We start from the raw sequence: 22362 nt of genomic DNA, 5'->3' as shown, positions 1-22362 counted from the left end.
AAGCTGAAGGTGAGGTGGCGGACCAGGGGAAGCCCAGTGACTCTTCGGGACACAGGACACTCTCCCCAGCTCCCGCAGACCGTCCAGCTGAGTGCTCTCCCAAGGGTCTGAGTCCTGTCCCTCACTGCCCAGCCTACTCAGCCACATGCTCTAAAGGTCCTGTGCTACCTTGCTCACTGTCTCTTTCAAGCTGGGCCAGGCTCAGTGGGGCCTGCCAGTTTCCGGATCGCCTGCTGGGCTTCGGGATCACATCCTCAGGACACTCCCTGTTCTCCCTGCTTGGCATTTCCTAAGGAGACTCCCCAGACAAGCCAGCATTCCGGGGGGTTTCCGTGTGCTGGAAAACAAGGCGGCATCCAGGAGATCAAAGGAAGACAGCAGGGGCAGGGAGGAGCCCCGGACTCAGAGCACGGTGGTCCAGTGAGTACTGTCACAGCAGTCATCAAAGGGGCAATTCTGGGCATGGGGGCAGGGGCGGGGGCGGCTGCCTGGGAATTCCAGGGCCCTCTCCGCTCCTCCCTCCCCTCCTCCAGTTTTTCCACCTGGGGGGTTCTTCTTAGCTGTCTTCAGCTGACTTTGAGTTTTGATAATCTAACGAATTAATCTCATAGAGACTATGGCAAACTTAAACTGAGAAAGAGAAATTACAATTGAATTAAAAATGACAAAAGGGGAAATAAAAATACAAACATTACCACTAAATATATGAGGCCTAAATCAGGGGTGGCTCATACCACGTGCAAATCGGAAGGCCCCTGGGCTGTTTCTCCTCCCTCCTGTGGGTCCAGCTGGTCCCTCACCCTGGCTGGGTCGGGGGTGCTGCCCTGGGCCTGGGAGCTTTGCTCTGAAGAGGAAGTGCTGCCTCAGTCACCCTCAGCAGTCCTCCTGTTCACTGGCCTCTGCGGACACACCTGCCTTCCCTCCTCAGTGGGCGTTTGCTAAGCTTCTGCTGTGCTCCCAACGGAATCCTCTCCCATCCAACGCAGCCCAGTGTTTTCTTTCCTAAGTACTTTAGTTTTCAAAAAACTTTAAGTTAATTTAAATTTAAAAGAATACAAAAATGTCATAATACCACTTCTTTTTTATTTTTAAAAATTTCTGTAGAGATGGAGTCTCACTATGTTTCCCAAGCTGGTCTCGAACTGGCCTCAAGTGATCCTCCTGCCTCAGCCTACAATTCCACTTTCACTAAGTGAAATGTAGGTTTCAACATCATAGAAACTCCAAATACCAGTGGCTTAAGTAAACTGGTGTTGCTTTCTCTTTCATGATGCTGACAATGGCTAGAATTCTTACAAGCCTCACTGCCTCCTTGACTCCAGGACCTTGTCCTGATGGACTGTAGTTAATTAAGTCCTTCCTGATTTAACTGGGAATGGTGAAATAGGGTGGAGTTTGTAGGGTCAGGTGCTTGTGATGATAACTAACAGACTGTGGTTAATTGAAGCATTCCCTACTGACTAGATTTTACACTGGGTTGATTCCATTCGTTTCCTCTTAAATTGGGGTTGCAACGGGCACCTTTGTCCCAGTTTTCATGTGCACCTGTGTGAGAGCTTCTCTAGGGTAGGCCACAAAGAAAATTGCAGACGTATGAGATAGTCTCCTTTCAGCTTTATTAGGGACTGCTGTGCTGATGATTTCCTTTTCTTTTTTCTTTTTTGAGACGAGGGGGTGGGGGGTCTTACTATGTTGCTTAGGCTGGTCTTGAACTCCTGGGCTTAAGTGATCCTCTCGCCTCCGCCTCCCAAAGTGCTAGGATTACAGGCACGAGCCACCACGTGCGGCCTGATTCCTTTCACCATATAGATTTTTCTTAAAAATTGAAGACAGTTTAATGTATCAATGTTTTGTTTAGGGTATGTGCTTTTGTATTTTTCAGTTTAACAATCCTTTCCTATGCTCTTCTGTGTTCTCTTTCACCATGTCCTTTCTTTTACTTTTCACACTTAGGTGTGCGATCCAACCGGTGGCTGAGTGTGTGTGGTGTGAGGTCAGAATCCCAGGGTCGATCCTCTCCCCCACCGCCTAGGTGCACAGCTGGCTTTTCCAGCATTGATGATGGAGCAGCTCATTCTCCACCCTCTGATTCCAACAGCATTTCTATCGTAGTCCCTTTCCCCCAAAAGGCTGGCTGCCTTTGAGTCTCTTTTCTATTGGACTGGCTGTATGAAGGAGGCACAGGCCTGAGCTAAGAAAATCATTGTTTGATCTTGGCCAGGAAAGGAAGAAAAATTATTGAGCACATCCCAGGCCTAGGCACACTTCCTGGGCCCTGCCTGCTAGAATAGATGGGTCTGTTCCCTGGTTCTAGCCCCTGACTCTGCCACAGCCTCCCATCCTCGGGCTGCTGCTCTCTGCTAAGATCCTCTGTTTGGGCATATGGTCTGAGTTTGGATCCCAGCTTTTCAGAAAAGCTTCATGTATTGGCCGTGATTATTGATGCTACTGTTATCACAAGCTCCTCACCCTGCAAGCTCACCCTCTTCCTTCATTCTTTGGAAATATGAGATTGGTTCTTGCAGGCAGCTTTTCTTCCTAGGAAGCTGAAATTACCTTTTTGATGCAGACAAGCACTTGTCCTGAAGAGTAAGGGGAGGAACCAGATGTCTATCACTGAGAGGTGGGAGTGCAGAACTGCAGACAGGATAAATGGGGCGATCTTGACTGATTGCAAGGAAATAGTACCATTATTGGCTCTAATTGTAGAGGCTGGAGTCTTTAGATGACTTGTATGGTTTACAGACTCCACGGAAGGAGGCAAAGCAGTAGCTGAGGAGGTCTTTGGAATTGGGCACACGTGAGTTCAGGTCTCATTTGCACCTTTTGCTAGTTGCATTTCCTGGGGGCACAATTCTACTTCATGTGAGCTTCTGTTTCCACAACAGTGCAGTTGAACTCTTGTGGTATCTCCTTCACTGAGCTGTCATGAAGATGAATGGGGAGATGTATGGAAGGCACTGGCAGGAGGCCCAGCAGGACCAGGCCCTCCAGAGACAGTGTTTGTGCTGCTCATTCTCATCACCAGTTCTGGGGGGAGCATCCCTCACAAGCCAGGCTTGTTGATAACAACCTTCTCAGCAGGCAAATGGCAGAGGAGCTGCGGAGGGACCCAAATGTCCAAGCTCCCACCAGGGGTAGGCAGGCAAAAAAGAGGAGCAGACGATTCCATGGCTCATCAGTGATTACCAGGCTGTCTGGGACAGTGTCGACAAGGCACAGAAAAGGAATTGCATTTTACTGTTTGGCTTTGAGTTTAGACTTTTGGTCCAAGTCAGGTTGGGGTCAGAACTCAAGAGAGTTTCTTCTGGAGAATTAAATATAATGATTGTCTCTTCGAAAGGCTCTGACAACCAGACTCACTTTCCCAAGCTTCATTTGAAAGTGTTGAGATGCTTGGGTTCACGTCCTTGTGTTCTGCCTTGCAGCTGGGAAACCTGGTGCACGTCAGCATTCCGAAGCCCCCTTTCCTCACCTATGGTTTTGGATCAAGTTTAGCTGAGAGATCGTATACAGTGACATTGTGTGACCTCTTACAGTACAATTTGACTGTTTGCTGTTAGAAGACCCACTATCCCCCGTCCTCATTCTAAAGTCAAAACAGCCTCTGGGCTCCTCTTTTTCTCTATTGGGAGCAAGTTTTATTTTAACATAAAGTCAGGGATATGCGCCAAAGGTAATCATCAGCTGAGATCCTCAAAACCTTTCATTCCAACCACTCTAATTTCTGTCACAATGGCCCCTTGTCACTGTGAGCCTTTCTGTAGAGGGTATGTGGGGCTGTCCTGCCTCTGACCACTTCATACACACTGATCACAGTGTTCTCAATACTTTTCATTTTGACACTTGGACAATGTTTACCTCTACTTCTTTGAAAACATTCTCTTTAGACTTGGCCAATTTGACAAACGTGTTCTTTCTGCCTTCTTTAGTGGTTGTCCAGGCATGGACAACAGCGGCTTTCTCCTGGAACTGATTCCATTCAGGGTCCTTTTGGATCTCTTGCAATAGTTTTCCTTTGATTCAGCCAAATTTTCCACTTCTTCAATAAGTGTTATTTAGAGATCAACCTCAAATCTCCAACATTGGCACTTATTTTGAAACCTTAAGCAGTTCAACCCATGCGAGAGATAATACTTCCTTTTGGGGGACAAAAACCGGTTCAGTCTATTTTCCACTGTCTTTACTTTTCCAGACACATCAGTGATTCTTGACACATTAATATCTACCTTAAGCCTCACCACAATCTATGTGATTTTAGGCTAAGGAATTAGATTTGGGATATGTTTCTCCAACATCCACATACAGTGGTTCAAGACAAAAGATAACCTATATCAATATTTAAATCTAAATGCCTAATATTGGAGGTGGGGTTATATGTGGATGGGTCAATTGCCATCTTCCACATCACAGGCCGGACACATATTCTGTGAAAAGGCAAGTGCAGTTATTGGTGGGTAAGCCTACGGTCTAGAGAAGGTGTGAGGTAAGACGCCAGGAGAACTAGAACATAGCAACCTGCTCCTGAGAACTGAAACAGAAGCTTGGAGCAGATGGAGACTTGGATTTTTGTCTTAAGCTCATCTGCAATTTCTATCATGTGCAGACAGTACTTTGATAATAATAAAATAATGTTTCTTTTTTATTTTAGCTTTGAATTCAGAGTCTTTCACACCCAAAAGGGTGATATGGGTTGGGGGCCAGGGGTAGGAGGATTGGGTAGGGTGAGAGTACTTGCTCCTTAGGGGTGCTCCACCACGGACACTCAGATGAGAAGTGGATGGGAGGAGAGGAAAGCTCCCAAAAAATCCAGTGGGTCATGTGGGAAGTAATTTGTGGCACTTGTTTTTAGGTTTACCAGATTAAATGGTCTAAGATAATCATGGGGGATATTTCATCCACTGCCACACATTTCAAGAGCTTAAGGCTAGAGTCTTTGAAGTCAAATTCTAGGCTGTAGAATGTGCCTGCAGTGCTCCCCAGCCTGTACCCCATCTCTGTGTTCCCCGCTCTGTTTCAGGATATTTTTCTACAGGGCTTGCACATTCTCATGAGATTGTAAGATCGCTTAGAAAAACTGAATTCAGAGCAATGCTTACTCACCCTGGTTTGCGTACACACACACACACACCCCAAAAAAGCAAAACATAAACAACAAAGACTCCTTGGTGGAACTTCAGAGCACTAGACTCAGCCCCGGGTCAGGTGCGCTCTGCCCCAGAGCCTTTTAGGTTTTACTGTGTACTTAGAAGGGTATCAAATTCCTGGAAGTGCGGCTGGTCTCCATGTTGGCTTGGGTCCTGGAAGAGACGGCCAAAGGCTATTTGCCAACAGAGAGACCATAGAACCCTACAGGACTCAAGCTTAAATCCTCCAACTACAAATTTTAAATTATTAATACTTCCAATGGACTTGTTTGTGTTTCCTTGCGAGAACCAACAATACTCAAATCTGGCTGCCCGTCTAAGCCACTTGGGGAGCTTAATCTGTAGATGTTCATATGAATTCTGAAGCCTTACCTGATGAATTCAATGCCTGCAATGAGACCTGGGAACCAGATCTTGAACAGCCATGGCGCCTTCTGCAGGCTGGCCTTCGGTAACCACTGGGGGTTGATCCAAAGGTCTTTCTCAGCTCTCCTGACCCAGGATCCTCTGATTCAATGAATGCATCCCTAGCAGGGCAACAAACTGCATGCCCACCTGCCCATCAGTGCATCCTGCCTGTACCTCGCCTCTCCCAAGCTGTGGTTGCTTCTGAGAACTGAAAGCACTCCTCTCATTAGAAGAGCCCAGCACCGGCCCTGCCTCTCACTGGGACTCCTTTGGATCCCAGCTCAGCAGGATCCTGCAGGAAGAGAGTAGGGTCTGTTGCCTGGGGGTAAATCTGTGCTCCAAACCCTGATGGTTTCCACTAGAAGGCCCTGCCTGTTCCAATCTTGGTGACGGGTAATGACCTTGCCCTTCAGGAAATTGTTTCTGGCATAAAATGAGACTTCCGTGCCTGTGACTACTGAAAAGGATGTGACAGATGCAAGAAATACTCCGAAGGAAAAAGTAATTTAGCTTAATGTAAAGGGTTTTTCGGTGGTAAAATATACATAATAAAAAGCTTACCATTTTAACGATTTTTAAGTTTATACTTCAGTGGCATTAAGTACATTCACATTGTTGAGCTGCCATCACCAGCATCCATCTAAAGAGCATTTTCATCTTCCCAAACTGAAGCTCTGTCTCATTAAACAATGACTACCATTATCCTTACCCCCAGCCCATGGAAACTACCATTCTACTTTCTGTCACTATGAATTTGACTATTCGAGTTACCTCATATACATGAAATCAGACAGTGTTTTTTTTTTTTTTTTTTGTGACTGGCATATTTCACTTAGCATAATGTCTTCAAGGTCCATTAATGTTGCAGCAAATGTCAGGAGATCCTTCCTTTATAAGGCTGAATAATATTCTGTTGTATGTGTATAGTACATTCTGTAAATCCACTCATCATCCATCAATAAACTCTTGGGTTGGTTCCACCTTTTGGCTGTGGACATGGATGTGCAAATATTAGGTTTGAATCCCTGCTTTCACTTCTTTTGGGTATATATCCAGAAGTAGAATTTGAATCAAATGGTAATTCTATTTTTATTTTTGTTATACTTTAAGTTCTAGGGTACATGTGCACAACATTCAGATTTGTTACATATGTATACATGTGCCACGTTGGTTTGCTGCACCCATCAAGTCGATATTTACATTAGGTATTTCTCCTAATGTTATCCCTCCCCCACTCCCCCACCCTCTGACAGACCCCCGTGTGTGATGTTCCCCTCCGTGTCCATGTGTTCTCATTGTTCAACTCCCACCTATGAGTGAGAACAGATGGTGTTTGGTTTTCTGTCCTTGGGATAGTTTGCTGAGAATAATGGTTTCCAGCTTCATCCATGTCCCTACAAAGGACATGAACTCATCCATTTTTATGGCTGCATAGTATTCCATGGTGTATGTTTGCCACATTTCCTTAATCCAGTCTATCATTGGTGGACATTTGAGTTGGTTCCAAGTCTTTGCTATTGTGAATAGTGCCACAATAAACATATGTGTCCATGTGCCTTTAAAGTAGCATGATTTATAATCCTTTGGGTATATACCCAGTAATGGGATCACTGGGTCAAATGGTATTTCTAGTTCTGGATCCTTGAGGAGTTACCACACTGTCTTCCACAATGGTTGAACTGATTTACACCACCACCAATAGTGTAAAAGTATTCCTATTTATCCACATCCTCTCCAGCATCTCTTGTTTCTTTTTTCATGATTGCCATTCTAACTGGTGTGAGATGGTATCTCATTATGGTTTTGATTTGCCTTTCTCTGATGACCAGTGAAGATGAGCATTTTCTCATGTGTCTGTTGGATGCATAAATGTCTTCTTTTGAGAAGTGTCTGTTCATATGCTTTGCCCACTTTTTGATAGAGTTCTGTGTTTTTTTCTTGTAAATTTGTTTATGTTCTTTGTAGATTCTGGACATTAGCCCTTTGTCAGATGGGTAGATTGCAAGACTTTTCTCCCATTCTGTAGGTTGCCTGTTCACTCTGATGATAGTTGTTTTTTTTTTTTTTTTTTTTGGTTGTTTGTTTGTTTGTTTGTTTGTTTGCTGTGCAGAAGCTCTTTAGTTTAATTAGATCTCATTTGTCTATTTTGGGTTTTGTTGCCATTGCTTTTGGTGTTTTAGTCATGAAGTCTTTGCCCATGACTATGTCCTGAATGATATTGCCTAGGTTTTCTTCTAGGATTTTGATTGTTTTAGGTCTTACATTTAAGTCTTTAATCCATCTTGAGTTAATTTTTGTATAAGGTGTAAGGAAGGGATCCAGTTTCAGCTTTCTACATATGGCTAGCCAGTTTTCCCAGCAACATTTATTAAATAGGGAATCCTTTCCCCATTGTTTAGTTTTGTCAGGTTTGTCAAAGATCAGATGGCTGTAGATGTGTGGTGTTATTTTCTGAGACCTCTGTTCTGTTCCCTTGGTCTATATATCTGTTTTGATACCAGTACCATACTGTTTTGGATACTGTAGCCTTGTAGTATAGTTTGACAACAGGTAAATACAATGCCTCCAGCTTTGTTCTGTTGGCTTAGGATTGTCTTGGCAATGCGGGCCCTTTTTTGGTTCCATATGAACTTTAAAATAGTTTTTTCCAATTCTGTGAAGAAAGTCATTGGTAGCTTGATGGGGATGGCATTGAATCTATAAATTGCCTTGGGCACTATGGCCATTTTCACGATATTGATTCTTCCTACCCACGAGCATGGAATGTTCTTTCATTTGTTTGTGTCCTCTTTTATTTCATTGAGCAGTGGTTTGTAGTTCTCCCTGAAGAGGTCCTTCAAATCCCTTGTAAGTTGGATTCCTAGGTATTTTATTCTTTTTGTAGCAATTGTGAATGGGCAGTCACTCATGATTTTGCTCTCTGTTTGTCTGTTATTGGTGTATAGGAATGCTTGTGATTTTTGCACATTGACTTTGTATCCTGAGACTTTGCTGAAGTTGCTTATCAGCTTACGGAGATTTTGGGCTGAGATGATGGGGTTTTCTAAATATACCATCATGTCATCTGCAAACAGGGCAATTTGACTTCCTCATTTCCTAATTGAATACCCTTTATTTCTTTCTCTTGCCTGATTGCCCTGGCCAGAACTTCCAACACTATGTTGAATGGGAGTGGAGAGAGAAGGCATCCTTGTCTTGTGCCAGTTTTCAAAGGGAATGCTTCCAATTTTTGCCCATTCAGTGTGATACTGGCTGTGGGTTTGTCATAAATAGCTCTTATTATTTTGAGATATGTTCCATCAATACCGAATTTATTGAGAGTTTTTAGCATGAAGGGCTATTGAATTTTGTTGAAGGCCTTTTCTGCATCTATTGAGATAATTATGTGGTTTTTGTCTTTTGTTCTGTTTATGTGATGGATTATGTTTATTTGCGTACATTGAACCAGCCTTGCATCCCAGGGATGAAGCCAACTTAATCGTGGTGGAAAACTTTTTTGATGTGCTGCTGGATTTGGCTTGCCAGTATTTTATTGAGGATTTTTGCATCGATGTTCGTCAGGGATATTGGTCTAAAATTCTCTTTTTTTGCTGTGTCTCTGCCAGGCTTTGGTATCAGGATGATGCTGGACTCATAAAATGAGTGAGGGAGGAGTCCCTTTTTTTCTATTCATTGGAATAGTTTCAGAAGGAATGGTACCAGCTCCTCTTTGTACCTCTGGTAGAATTCAGCTGTGAATCTGTCTTGTCCTGGACTTTTTTTGGTTGGTAGGCTATTAATTATAGCCTCAATTTCAGAGCCTGTTATTGGTCTACTCAGGGATTCAACATCTTCCTGGTTTAGTCTTGGGAGGGTGTATGTGTCCAGGAATTTATTCATTTCTTCTAGATTTTCGAGTTGATTTGCATAGAGGTGTTTGTAGTATTCTCTGGTAGTAGTTTGTATTTTTGTGGGATCGGTGGTGACAATCCTTTACCATTTTTTACTGCATCTATTTGATTTTCTCTCTTTTCTTCTTTATTAGTCTTGCCAGCAGTCTAACAGTTTTGGTGATCTTTTCAAAAAAACCAGCTCCTAGATTCATTGATTTTTTGAAGGGTTTTTTGTGTCTCTATCTTCTTCAGTTCTGCTCTGATCTTAGTTATTTCTTGCTTTCTGCTACCTTTTTGAATTTGTTCGCTTTTGTACTTTTGCGAATTTGTTCGCGGATGCCCTTCCCCCAGCGAGGCTGCTCCCTTGCAGTTCAATCTTGGACTGCTATGCCAGCAGTGAGCAAGGCTCCGTGGCATGGGACCCACTGAGCCAGGCACGGGATATTATCTCTGGGTGTGCCATTTGCTAAGACCATTGGAAAAGTGCAGTATTTGGGTCACAGTGTCCCAATTTTCCAAGTACAGTCTGTCACAGCTTCCCTTGGCTAGGAAAGGGAAATCCCCCAACCTCTTGTGTCTCCCAGGTGAGGCTATGCCCTGCCCTGCTTCAGCTTGCCCTCCCTGCACTGCACCCACTGTCCAACCAGTCCCAATGAGATGAACCAGGTACCTTAGTTGGAAATGCAAAAATCACCTGTCTTCTGTGTTGATCACGCTGGGAGCTGCAGACAGGTGCTGTTCCTATTCAGCCATTTTGGAATGGCCACCCATATTTAGAACTTTCAAAGGCAACCTGGAAAGGGTGGTTTCACCAGATCCCATGATGAATGAGAAGGGGCAAGTTAAACACAGCTCCTGACTCCTAGCTTCAGTACCTTCCTCTGGGATACCTCATCTCTATCCAGATATTAGGGGAAGACTAATTTTACTCAAACCACAGTCTTTTAAAAATACATTTTCTGAAATCGGACTGCTCCAACCCACGTCTGCCTCCTGGATTCCATGCAGGGAATGGAGGTGGACACAAGAAGCCCCACAATGCACCAGGCCTAGCTCCCTAACTCTGTGAGGCCCCGCCCACTCTGACTCTGAGCTTGGCCATGTGACCTGCTTTGGACAGTGAGACTTAAGAAGGTGGGAGTCTGACTGGGGCCAGGTCACACCTGGGCGCTGGGCTCCTAGAATGATCTTAGAACTAGTCTTCATGTAAAAGTATCCTCGCACCTTCTTTTAAGATGAAAGACCACCTGGAAAGAAATGCCCACTGTTGCAACTGAGCACATTTCCAGCCTACCCCACCTGAATGCAGCCCCTTAGTGAACCCAACAAGACTAGCGGAAGAGCCGCAGATAGCTCCAGAGTCATGAGAATCCACACATCATGTTGCTTTCAGCCAGGAAGATTCGGGGTGGCTTCTGATGCAGCAACAGGTAACTGGTGTGTACAGGATGCTCTGAACAACCCTCCGAGCAGAGGCCCACAGTCCACCCTATGTGGGGTCCAGAAAGGGGGAAATTCCTCCTCCATAGACTGTGGTTTCTGCTGGTGTCTGCAACAGCCATGGGACATGTGGAGCCCAGCCCTATCTTTCTGAATACAGCCTACATTTCATGCTCTCCATCTGCCTTCTCACCAGTTTCCATCCTCTTTTCATAGCACTAGAACTATCAAACCCATCAAGCTGCCCCCAGAGGAACAGCCTTTCAAAAGATCTTAAATAGGTCTGGGACCATGTGCACTCGGGATTGCAAAGAAATTTGCAGAGGCAGAACAGTCCAAACTCTCACCCCAAAGGCCAAGCCAGAGCTCACCTGCCTGCAGGATGCACCAGGGAGGGCAGGGACAGGCAGGGAGAAGTTTAGATGCCAAGTACTCTTCCGAGTTTCAATTTAAGGACACTTGGAAGCCATGGAGGGCTGTGAGCCAAGGATCAGAATCTGATTTGTGGCAGTGAGTAGAACAGCACAGGAGTGGAGGCATAGAGTACAGTGAAGATTCCTCAAAGATTGGACAGTCACAAGACAGCCGTGAGCGTTCTCATAGCTGTGGCAGTGTGGAGGACACACTGGAAATACAGGTAACAGAATGTCACAGGACTTCAGTTTTTATTGGTTAGTGAACAATGAGAAATAAGCAGGAAACACGATGGATGGATACATAGATGGATAGATTAAATAATTCTGATAGGTAAATAGATAGATTCCATTTGTAAACCAAGAGTATCTGAGACAGGTCTCCATCAATTTAGAATGTTTATTTTTCCAAGGTTAAGGACACTCCCATGACACAGCCTCAGGAAGCCCTGATTACATGCATCCAAGGTGTTCGGGTTACAGCTTGTTTTATACATTTTAGATAGTCATGAGACATCAATCAGCATATATTAGATATACATTGGTTCGGTCTGGAAAGGCAGGACAACTGGAAGTTGGGAGGGGGCATCCAGGTCATAGGTAGATAAAAGACAAATGGTTTCATTCTTTTGAGTTTCTGATTAACCTTTAACTGAATAAGTGATTTACAATATTTAGTGAAACAACAGGGCAAAGGAAGCAATCAGATAATGCATTTATCTCACGATCTCATGTGAACAGAGGGATGACTTTGAGTTCTGTCCGTCCTTTCTCCACAAGGAATTTCCTTGTGGGCAAATTGTGAGGGAGGATGTAGTTTTTAAATCTTTGTAGCTACCTTATTTGGGAATAGAATGAGAGTCAGGTTTTCCCGATGCAGTTCCCAGCTTGACTTTTCCTTTTGGCTAAATGATTTAGGGGTCCTGAGATTTATTTTCCTTTTACACCTAGATAGCCAGATTACTTAGGAGGTTAGATTAATTGGCAGATTGATAGCTAGAAATATAGATATGCCAGGCACTGGAGCAAGCTCTTCACAAGCATTTCATTAGATTTCCCTGACACCCCTATGAGTCAGTGTGGTACATTATTGGGGCATATTAGATTATCTTTCTAAATACTCACTCCCTGTCCTCTACCCTCCGTGGCAGAGTGTACTTCTCGACCACTTCCCTTGGGGCTGGCCGTGTGACTTGCTTTAGCCAAGGGAGAGTTGCAGGTGTGAAGTAACCAGAAGCTTGAAATACTTTCGTGCAATTCAGCTTGCCTTCTTGTGCACTGCTCTTGGCATATGAGAATATGAAAAATGTCAGCCGTTGGTCCCTGGAGAAGGATGACAGATGTGGACCAGAGCCAGCCCAGACAATCCCATCCCAGGTCAGTGACTCCCAACCGGACTGCAGATGTGAGCAAAATAACTGGTCGATGCCATAGGCCAATGAGGTCATGCAGCACCTTACTACACAGCCCATTGTCATAAATAACTCATGGATACTGGGAATCATGGTATTCCTGTTTTTAAAATGGCAAGACTGAAGCACTGGGAGATTTAATAACTTGCTGGTGGTCACAACTACATCTCTGGGCAGAACCATGGAGAATAGTGTGGCTATTAACTAAACTGGGGATACACGATGGGAGGCAGGGGTGTGGGCCAAAATGATTGTAACACTGGACATGCTGAATTGTTGGAGCCTGCAGGATGTCCAGTGATGACATTATGGGCAAGAGGATGTGCAGCTTCACTGCTTGAAGTCTGAGCTGGGTAGAGATGATTCAAGACTATTGCAATAGGTGTAAAGACTCTCACAATGAGATGGAGAATGAGCTCAACTCTCAATACAAGGTGAAGTGGGATTTACAGCCAAGGATCAGGGTGGTGGGGTTAATAGATGGGAATTACTAAGCAGAGACAACAAAGGTAGGAGTTTCTGGATAAACTGACCTAACAATATTGTTGCTAAAGGCAGGACAAAGCCTTAGACATCAAAGTTAAGGAATGAAGAACTTGATCAGATGTTGAGAGTGATCAGATTAGAAGGGTGGGGAGATTCTTTCTAAACTGACTTAGCAGGATTCTTTCCTAAAACTGGGCAATGCAGCCCTCGCAAGAACAGGAGGTAGGGGCTGGGGACTAGGGTTGAGGACTAGGGGAGATGAAGGCTCAGAGGAGCCTAACTAAGGTTTGGTCAAGGTGAGTCTTGTCGCTGGATCCAGCTCCTCTGTGACAGGAGGAGAGAGCAGGCAGGGTCACAGGAAGGGCAGGGCTGTCCTGATGGCCTCTGGCCCCAGCTCCAGCACTCAGTGATTGAGTTTAGCAGGATTCCAAGCAGGAACAGGAACCACTCTCCACCGTCACTGCACTTTGCTAAAGGAATTGATGTTTAAGGTTACACAAACAGTGACAGGGAAGTGCCAACAGTGACCCAAACAGGATAAGAAAATCTGACCACTCAGCGATGTCAAGGAGATTACTCACCTCCTCAGAGTCATCTGTTTTCCTCGGGTCCAGGCCCCTGCAGGCTGCAGCCCAGGGAGTCAGACGGATCCCTGCCTGCAGCAGCCAGCCGCCCGAGATCCCGGAGGCCGCCTCTACTCCCCTCCACTCCTATGTAGTTCTTCAGTCACTGAATCTGCACTGACAAATACTCTTTTTGAAAAATAAATGTTAACTTGCATTCCAAAACCACGAATACTGTTCACCTACTGGTGCCTGAGAAGGATTCTCTTTCTCTCCATGGAGTGCAAAACAATAGGACCTCAGGCACTGGGCTCTGCCCTGTCACCTTTCCTTGCGGGAGCTACCAGCTGGCTTCCCCATGAGTATCACAGCTTCCTAATGATGTGGAAGCCAAATGTGTTACCGACATTGGCTCACAGTTTAGAACATCCATGTGCTCACCATGTTTGAGGAGAAGGAGAAAAGAAGGAGCGATGGAGTGTGAACGAGAGGAGCTTGACCCCAGAGAATTCCAGGCATTCCATAAAGGGGGCTCCTGGGCTTCCCATTTGAGAAGCCACCAAATCCTGTGGCTGCTCAGTCTCAGCTCCTACCATAGGCCAAAGTGTTAGTTGCTCAAAACCCAGATGTGTAGAATCTCAACTCTTGGCCAGCTTGTCCTCACCACTTGCACCTTTAGGTGATGCTTTCTGCGCTTGGTCATTTGTTTATTATAGTGTTGTTTAGCGTTCACTTATTACTGGTCATTTATTACAGAGAACCTCTGCCACTCACCTAATTTCTCATCCTGCTAATTCAGATGATCGGATCAGTAGTCACCCACAGCAGCCTAGGGGAACACAGCTTTCTCTTTCGTCACGTGGCAGAAGGAAAACATGCCCCCTCCTGGGCAGCTGGACTCCTCCAGGTTACATGGGAGCTGGAGGCCCCAGGCTTGTTCCTCAGTCCATGGTTGCTATCTGGCCCCCTCCTAGTGTGTCCTTAAAACTGTGGACTATAGAAGTCAGGGAACAAAGTGTTCTGTCATTGTTTTGAGATGGGGGTTTCACTGTTTCACAGGCTGGAATGGAACTCCTGGACTCAAGGAATCTTCCTGACTCACCCTCCTAATTAGCTAGGATTACAGGTGCACCACCACACCTGGCTACTCCATCATTTTCAAACGTGTTGATACATCGCTGCTGAAGTCTGCTCATCTCTGCTGGTCTGAACTCCCAGACACTATGCTTTACAAAGTAGCCTCTTTCTCCAGATGCACGACAGACACAACATTTGCCTACGGTCATCAAACATCTGGAGCAGCTGGCCAGCTACCCTAATCTGCCACTTCCTATCACTCCTTACTGGACATCGCACTTGTACCTACTCCTAAGAGCAACCTACACTGGTATCTTTCCTACTGGGATTAGAGAGGTTGCTGCATCAGGACAGCTGACCCTCCAGGCAGTGCCGGCCAGTATCCTGACAGATGACCACTGGTGGTGTCATCACATATGGGGTACAGGTCAGCCCTCTGGCCTCCCTCCCTCACACTCCACCCACCAGCACATTCTCGCTATTTGGGTTACCTGCATCTCCCTTCCACTGATTTAAAAAAAAAAAATACAGGATTGCTTGACATTCAGCTTACCCTCTGCACAGCATGTCTTCCTGAGTCTGGACTCCCAGCTCTCCTGAGAAAGTGGGAGCCACAGAGGAGAACTAACTCCTACCATTTGGAGATGACCATTCTGCTCACAAGCACCTGGCCAGGGGCTGCCCTCTCTTTCCCTCTCTGGGAATCTCTCCCCATGTCCTGTCTAACTAGGAGGCATATGTGCAGCCCTGTTTGAAGACCTTCCCTCCCTCACCCAGCAGTAACCACCATCCCTGGGCCACCTGCTCTATCTGCTGGGCTGCATTGCTTTTCTGATGCTGGACTCACAGTGGAGTGAGATGGTCACTGGGCCTTGGGTAACAAGGTCCCCTGTCCTAATACTGAACACGAGCACCCAAGAGTAATACTGTTCCCGCTGTCGGGTTCCTGCTGATCCAGCCCCAACCATGGCTGAGCCCCAGGATCACAGCAGGTCTGGGCTGATTCTGGCCAACACTCACCTCGACCACTCCCAGGAGAGTCCTCTGGGTGCCCTGCAAAGGCCCAGCGTTTCCTGGTGTTTCTGGCCAAGCTGCCACCTCACCATAAGGGCATTTGCCACAGGGTCACCTTCAGGCGTGGAGGGTGGGGTTGAGACAACAAAGGGAACAGCTGTCTGTTCAGAGCCTCCTTCCACCCTCCCCACTCCTGGAGTCACTTTCCAGCCCAGGCCCGCAGCATCCCGAGCTGGGGACTTTGTCACCCCACAGGGCACCCTGCTGATCAGGTCCTCTCAGTGTGGGGAGAAGGAGAACTCACAGTCCTGGTAATGAAGTAACTCAGGGGCCCCTGGAAAGCCACGATGAGCAAAGGACGAAGACACACCCAGGCTCGCTCTATAGGACTCCATTCCTGGGAAGCTCAAGGACTGGTGACAAAGGAGTCTACAGGGCCGGATGGGGAATTCCAGGGGAGGGTGGGCATGAGGGTGAGCTGCAGAGGCGGGAGTATACCGTCTGGGGCAAGGCAGATGTCACAGGTCTGGACAAAGTGGTAACACAGGTATATGCATTTATGAAATCCTCCATGTGGAGCACATACTATTAGGCATTTTGTTGTATGTAAATTCTACCTCCTTCAAGGCAATTTTTAAAATATCAGGTGAGTCTTCCAAGCAGTGCGCAGAGGAAAGGAGCCTGAAGCATAGCTCCCTAGGAGAGAAGCAAGAGAGGCCCGTGGACTCCCACATTCACCCTGCGCCTGCAGCTCCCTCTCCTAACACCCCCACTGCCTGCCAGGGGTCTCTGTGTACCTTCCACCCGGCCCCACCCACAGTTACCATGAGAATCCAGGTCGTTCCCTTCCCTGCTCACACCCCCTCCAGGAGCTTCCTTTTCCTGGAGCAGACATGCCCAACCCCACCTCAGGGCCTTTGCACTGGCTGTTCCCTGCTGCCTGGGGCTTCTCAACCTCTCCGGTCTCGTAGATACCTCCCTGACCAGGGTCCACTGGTCTCTCTCTAGCCCCTGTAATATTTCACTTTCAACAAAGTGAGTATAACTCCCTAATCCTAATTGTTGATCATAACCTACCATCCCCTACACACACTGCGTAGGAATGGACTGTGCAGTTCCATAGCCACCAGCCACATGTGCCACCAGACACTTGAAATGGGGCCAGTCCAAAGTGACTCCTGGGCTAAGCGTAAAAAATACACAGGGAATTTCAAAGATTTACAAAACAAAACAAAACAAAAAAAACCACATAAACTATCTCATTAATAATTGTTCCCATTAGCTGAAATAATCTTGTGGCTATATTAGGTTAAGTAAATATTTTAAACATTACTTTCACCCATTTATTCTTATCTTTTAAAATGCATCTACGAGAAATTTTCAGTTGCTCCTGGGTTCATGTCACATCTCTGTTGGGCAGCAGCTCTGCAGCGTCACCTCTATGGCTCATCATCCAGGTTCCGTCTTCAACTCCTAGACCTCCTGGCACAGGGAGTAACTGGTGACAGGTTGGTTTACTGAATAATGAGTTATGAAAAGAGAACCCAGTGACCTTTTCCAAACAGGTTAATTCCCTTACATTTGGCAAAGATATTCTCCATAGTAGGGTGTGGACAGGGTCTGGAACCTTCTGAAATAACCTCCCTGCTCCAGAGATTCAGAGACTGTGACCAAGGGCTCCTGGATGCCCCCGATATCTGAAGACCCCAAAGGCCAAACCCTGTATTTTTCCCTTTTCTGAATAAACAGGAGGTCACATTGCTTTCATAGAGCAGTGTCAAAGGAGCAGTGTCACCTCTGTGGAGACGCCAGTGACTCAAGCTTGGGAGCACCAGGGAAGAGAGGCATGGCTCCGGGAGGCTATAGTGAGGACAGGAGTGGGGAGGAGGGAGATACGGAGGAGGAGGCCTGGGAGGGGCCGGGGGAACTTAGGCAGGGTGGGAGCTTGTGGTGGCGGGGGAGTGAAAAGAGAGATGGAGAAACAGGAGATGGGCAGAGAGAGGAGGAGGAATCAGGGGCGTGGCATGGAGGGGGTGGGGCTGGGCTGCCAAAGCAGGATAAATGCACAGCTGCCTGCTGGTCTGGGCTCCCCACCTCAGGCTCTCACCTCTCCTGCAGCTCCAGCTCTGTGCTCTGCCTCTGAGGAGCCCATGGCCCAGCCCCTGTGCACCCTGCTGCTCCTGCTGGCCGCCCTGGCTGGGTCCCAGGCCTGGAGCCCCGAGGAGGAGGATAGGGTGATCCCAGGTGGCATCTATGACGCAGACCTCAATGATGAGCGGGTACAGCATGCCCTTCACTTCGCCGTCAGCGAGTACAACAAGGCCACCGAAGATGAGTACTACAGACGCCCACTGCGGGTGCTGCGAGCCAGAGAGCAGGTGGGTGCTGCCCCCGCCCGAGAGGTCCTGAGTTCCAGCCTGGTTTGTCGCGCAACTCCCAAGAGCATTCCCAGCAAATCAACATTGACACATTCATAATCTAATGCTCAGACTCTTTCAGCTTTCCCTGACTCTCCCCTGATGGCCTTCATGCCCTAGGACGCTCCCCGGCCATGCCCTGCAGCCACTGTCTGTCCCCTCAGCCTCCTTTAACCTGCAGGAGCCGCTGTGTCTGTGCCACGACCGTGCCATTTCCCAGGGTCCAGCAGGTGTGGGTGGAGACTGTGCTGACTCTGGGTGGGCTTGATGCTGCTCAGGATGAGACCCAGGCCATGAGACTTATCCTTTTCCCTGAGTCCTGTTGGCAGGGGCCACATGGGAACCTGGCTCCCTGTTCTGCAGAGCCCTGCTTCCCTCCCCAAGTCACGGCCCTGGGCACAACCCCTTAGGGCTAGCAGCCTTCACCCTCGGTTTCGATGACCACCCCCTACAGCCCAGGGCAGCTGAGTCCCTGCTGGGGTGGAGCATGCCTGAGCCTGCCTCTACGAGCTGATGCAGAGTTAGACCTCAGCCAGATCAGGACACCAGTCACCCAACAGAGCATTGGATGGGGTCAGGTCAGGAGGGAGCTTTGAAGGGCTACTGGGCCCAGCTTGATGTGCATCCCATGGCAGAGCAGCAAATAGTGACACAGGCTTTGGAGCTCCTCCATCTCCTCTCAGAAATTCAAAGGAATCCAGACCAGCCCCATTTCTCCTCCTGCAGCTGTCAGCTGGGGCCCTCACCCTGCACACAAGGTGCACTGCCTGGTGCAGTGGTCCCCGCTGGCCTGCACCTCCCTTTCAAGCATGACAATAACTTGGAGTGAAGCACAGGGTACTGCAGACCATCTGGCCCGGAAGCCTATTTTATATATGGATAAACTGATACTCGAGGGATCTCAGCAGTTCCTCCTGGTTCCAAGCGGCAATGTCTAGCACCCTGGTCTCAGAGTGCCTCATCCCAGGTTTCTCCACAGCTCTGCCACGTTGTGTCTGGGACAGACCCCGTGCAGGGAAAGGGTTCAGTTCTAGTCTGCAATTGTAAGACACGCAGGTGTGCTGCTGACTTTAGAAAAGTAGCTCGAATCTCACACCTAAAATGGTGGCATCCGGGAGGCCCCATTGAGCCAAAGCATCTCTGTGTGTGAAGCACCTCATTTCCTACTCTTAAATGAAGGAATAAATCTAGGTTAAATGGAGGGAATGAGATTTTCTGAAGTTAGCTGAAATGTTGTCATCAGATGACAGCCTTCCTAGAAAAGATTTAGTGTTCCTTTGCCCCTGAGCCCCAGGTAGCAGAATTCAATGAATCCTTTTACCCAGCACAGAGAAAACAATGTTTAAGAGCAGGCATGAGGCCCAGCACACTGCCGGCTGACAGGAAGAGGGGACTTGTGTGCCTTGTGGTGACATATGGGCATCTCACCAAGCCCCAAGCAAGTCCAGTGACTCAGCCACAGTGAAGTGCTGTGCGTGCATGAAACTGATGGGGAGCGCTGTCCGTGCGTCCTGTTTTCTCATGTGTGTAGGTCGTGGCCGGAATGAATTACTTCCTTGATGTAGAGTTGGGCCGAACAACATGTACCAAGTCCCAGCCCAACTTGGACACCTGTGCCTTCCATGAACAGCCAGAACTGCAGAAGGTACGTTCCTGATGCGGGTCCCAGGCCAGTCATGCACTGCAGAGGAGTGTGTATGTGTCAGCCTCTGCCCTACCCATGTTTGGAGGGTGTGTATGTGTGCAGGTGGGCGTGTGGGGAGCCATGTATGCATGAATGTGTACATGTTCACGTACTTGGGGGTGTGTGCATGCAGGTGTGCATGAGGAAAGGTGCACGTGTGTACACACATGTGTCAGTGTGTGCAGGGAGGTTTAAGGGAGATGTGTGACCCTGTGTGGATGCGTGGGAGCAGTATGGGGGTTTGTACGTAGATCCATGAGGATGAGGGGTCCAAGTGAGTTTACATAGTTGCCTATGTGTGTGTAGATGGGGTGGTGAGGGAGGGGGGTGATGTATTTTATTTGCTGGGAAGGCTTTAGCTTGGGCATGGTTACTGAGAGGTCAACTCTGCCTTCTTTGGGGTGTTGCCTGTCAAACAGGAATAAGCAGCTGCTGGGCTGGGTGCTGGGCAGGGAGAAGGGGCTCTGTCTAATCCCAGCCTCAGGCACTTGCCTGCAGCCACAGCCACACTAAGCAGATTAGTGGGACCTAGAGGCCTGTTAGCTGCGTAGCCCTGGACCTGCCCCGCTCACCCAACACCAGCCTCTCCAAGGACCTGCTGGTTCTTGTGAAGTCTCCACTCAGGGGAGAGCCGCACTCCCCTTGTCACCCTTGCCCCGGCCTCAGCTCTTTGAGGGGGAGTTGCCCTGCCCTGGGCTCTTCCCTCTGGCCCCTCTTAGTGCTGGCCTGGATGCTGGAGGCGGAAGGAGCTGGGGGAAGCGAGTCGCCACCCCCTGCCCTGCACCCTTGGGGCTCCAGAGGCCTTGCACGGGCTGCTCCTCAAAGGGCTGTGCTGGGACAGAAACCCTGCAGGCTGGGGTGAGGGACCAATGCTACCTGGTGACTTGGAGCCTTGGGAGGGGCGATGGAACAGTCACTATTCATTCTAGTTCGGTGCTCTGGGACTCAGCAGGGGTGGGTGTGGGCCCAGTGTCTCACCTCCGTCTTCCTCACCCAGGCTCCGACATCTCATGCCTGGGCGTCTTCCCCTTTAACTGTAACCCACACTGATTGGCCCTCTCTCTTCCCTTTCACAGAAACAGTTGTGCTCTTTCCAGATCTATGAAGTTCCCTGGGAGGACAAAATGTCCCTGGTGAATTCCAGGTGTCAAGAAGCCTAGGGATCTGTGCCAGGCCAGTCACACCAACCGCCTCCTACTCCCACCCCCTGTAGTGCTCCCACCCTTGGACTGGTGGCCTCCACCCTGGGGGAGGTCTCCCCATGCGCCTGCGCCAGGAGAAAGACAGAGAAGGGAGCAGGAGGCCTTTGTTGCTCAGCAGGGGGCTCCGCCCTCCCTCCTTCCTTTTTGCTTCTTATAGCCCTGGTGTGCGGTGCACACGCCCCCATCTCCTGCAATAAAACAGTAGCATCGGCTCCCTCTAAGTTCTTGGCTGTCTGGGGATGTGCACACAGGCAGGGTTTCTGCAGTTCCTTTATGAAGCTTCCTTGTCCTGCTGGTGCGGGATCAGAGGAGTACCTGGGAGCAGATGCAGCCACAGTAAGTCTGTCAGGGGAGCTGCTGCCACTTTCGGAGACCTGAGCTTCAGAACAGGGAGAGAGCAGCCAGGGACTGGGAACCCAGGCCTTCAGCTGCAGCAGCCCTTGGTGAGGGGACCAGGGAGAGGAGGGGGCCCAGGCTGCTGGCCCGGGAAGCTGGGCTGCTGTGGTCTGAGCTCCTGGTCAGAGCAGGAGGAGGGGACTGGCTGTGTCCTCAGGCAGGGGCCAGGCCTCGGTGGAGCTTGCCAGGCCATAGATTCCATCTGTGCTTCCAGAGTTGAGCAGACTCCAGGGACTGAGCTGCTCTCATCAAATCCCCTAGACACTAACTAGATAGCAATGGATGTGTGGTTCTTTCCACAAGAGACTTTAGGCCCCTACATAGAAACAAAGTCCAAAAGTGTGTGTGTGTGTGTGTGTGTGTGTGTGTGTGTGTGTGTGTATAATTGATTGGGAAAAATGCCAACCAGATGAAAGACGGGCGTATCACCCAGAGAAAGCAGTGCCTGCTGTCATCCATCCTGGGAGGGTGTGCCCCAGGCTGGGAGGTTGTGTCCTAGGCTAGGAAGCTGTGCCCTAGAAGAGTTTTACATGTTCACATCCAGCCGCCCTTTCTCTGGACTTGGATTTAAAACAAGTACTCAGGTCGGGCTTCTTTGTAGGGATGGAGAAGTTAAAACACGAATGGAAGTGACATGCAGTGGATACTTGTTGTTTTCAAAAAGGATGTTTTAATTAATAAATAACATCACCTTAGTGTCAAAACCATTCTTCAGAAAAGTGGTTAGTTGCGCTCCAAAGAAGAGGCTACAGTCCTAAGACCTAGCCCACCCTGCACGGCCCTTCCCTTTGCTATTTCTGGGCAGAGGGGTGCAGCCCTCAGGGCAGGTGC

At 48.2% G+C, this 22362-nt stretch overlaps 1 protein-coding gene across 2 annotated transcripts; it reads left to right on the top strand.

Moving 5' to 3' along the window:
* Positions 1-204: 204 nt before the first annotated feature.
* LOC126929318 (cystatin-SA) lies at positions 205-21347 on the top strand. 2 transcript variants are annotated; one of them, XM_050745528.1, is made up of 4 exons: positions 205-420; positions 17951-18210; positions 19781-19894; positions 21010-21347. In XM_050745528.1, the coding sequence occupies exons 2-4, from the start codon at positions 17983-17985 to the stop codon at positions 21091-21093; spliced, it is 426 nt and encodes a 141-aa protein (XP_050601485.1). In that variant the 5' UTR covers positions 205-420; positions 17951-17982; the 3' UTR covers positions 21094-21347. The 2 variants fall into 2 exon arrangements, with proteins under 2 accessions (XP_050601485.1, XP_050601484.1); XM_050745527.1 differs by lacking the exon at positions 205-420 and having other exon boundaries at positions 17890-18210.
* The last annotated feature ends 1015 nt before the right edge of the window (positions 21348-22362 follow it).

This window comes from Macaca thibetana, chromosome 10 (assembly GCF_024542745.1).
Source record: "Macaca thibetana thibetana isolate TM-01 chromosome 10, ASM2454274v1, whole genome shotgun sequence".
In the NCBI taxonomy this organism is placed as follows: Eukaryota; Metazoa; Chordata; class Mammalia; order Primates; family Cercopithecidae; genus Macaca; species Macaca thibetana.
Note: the sequence above shows the minus strand (reverse complement) of the source record. Positions and strands in the feature narration are given on the sequence as shown.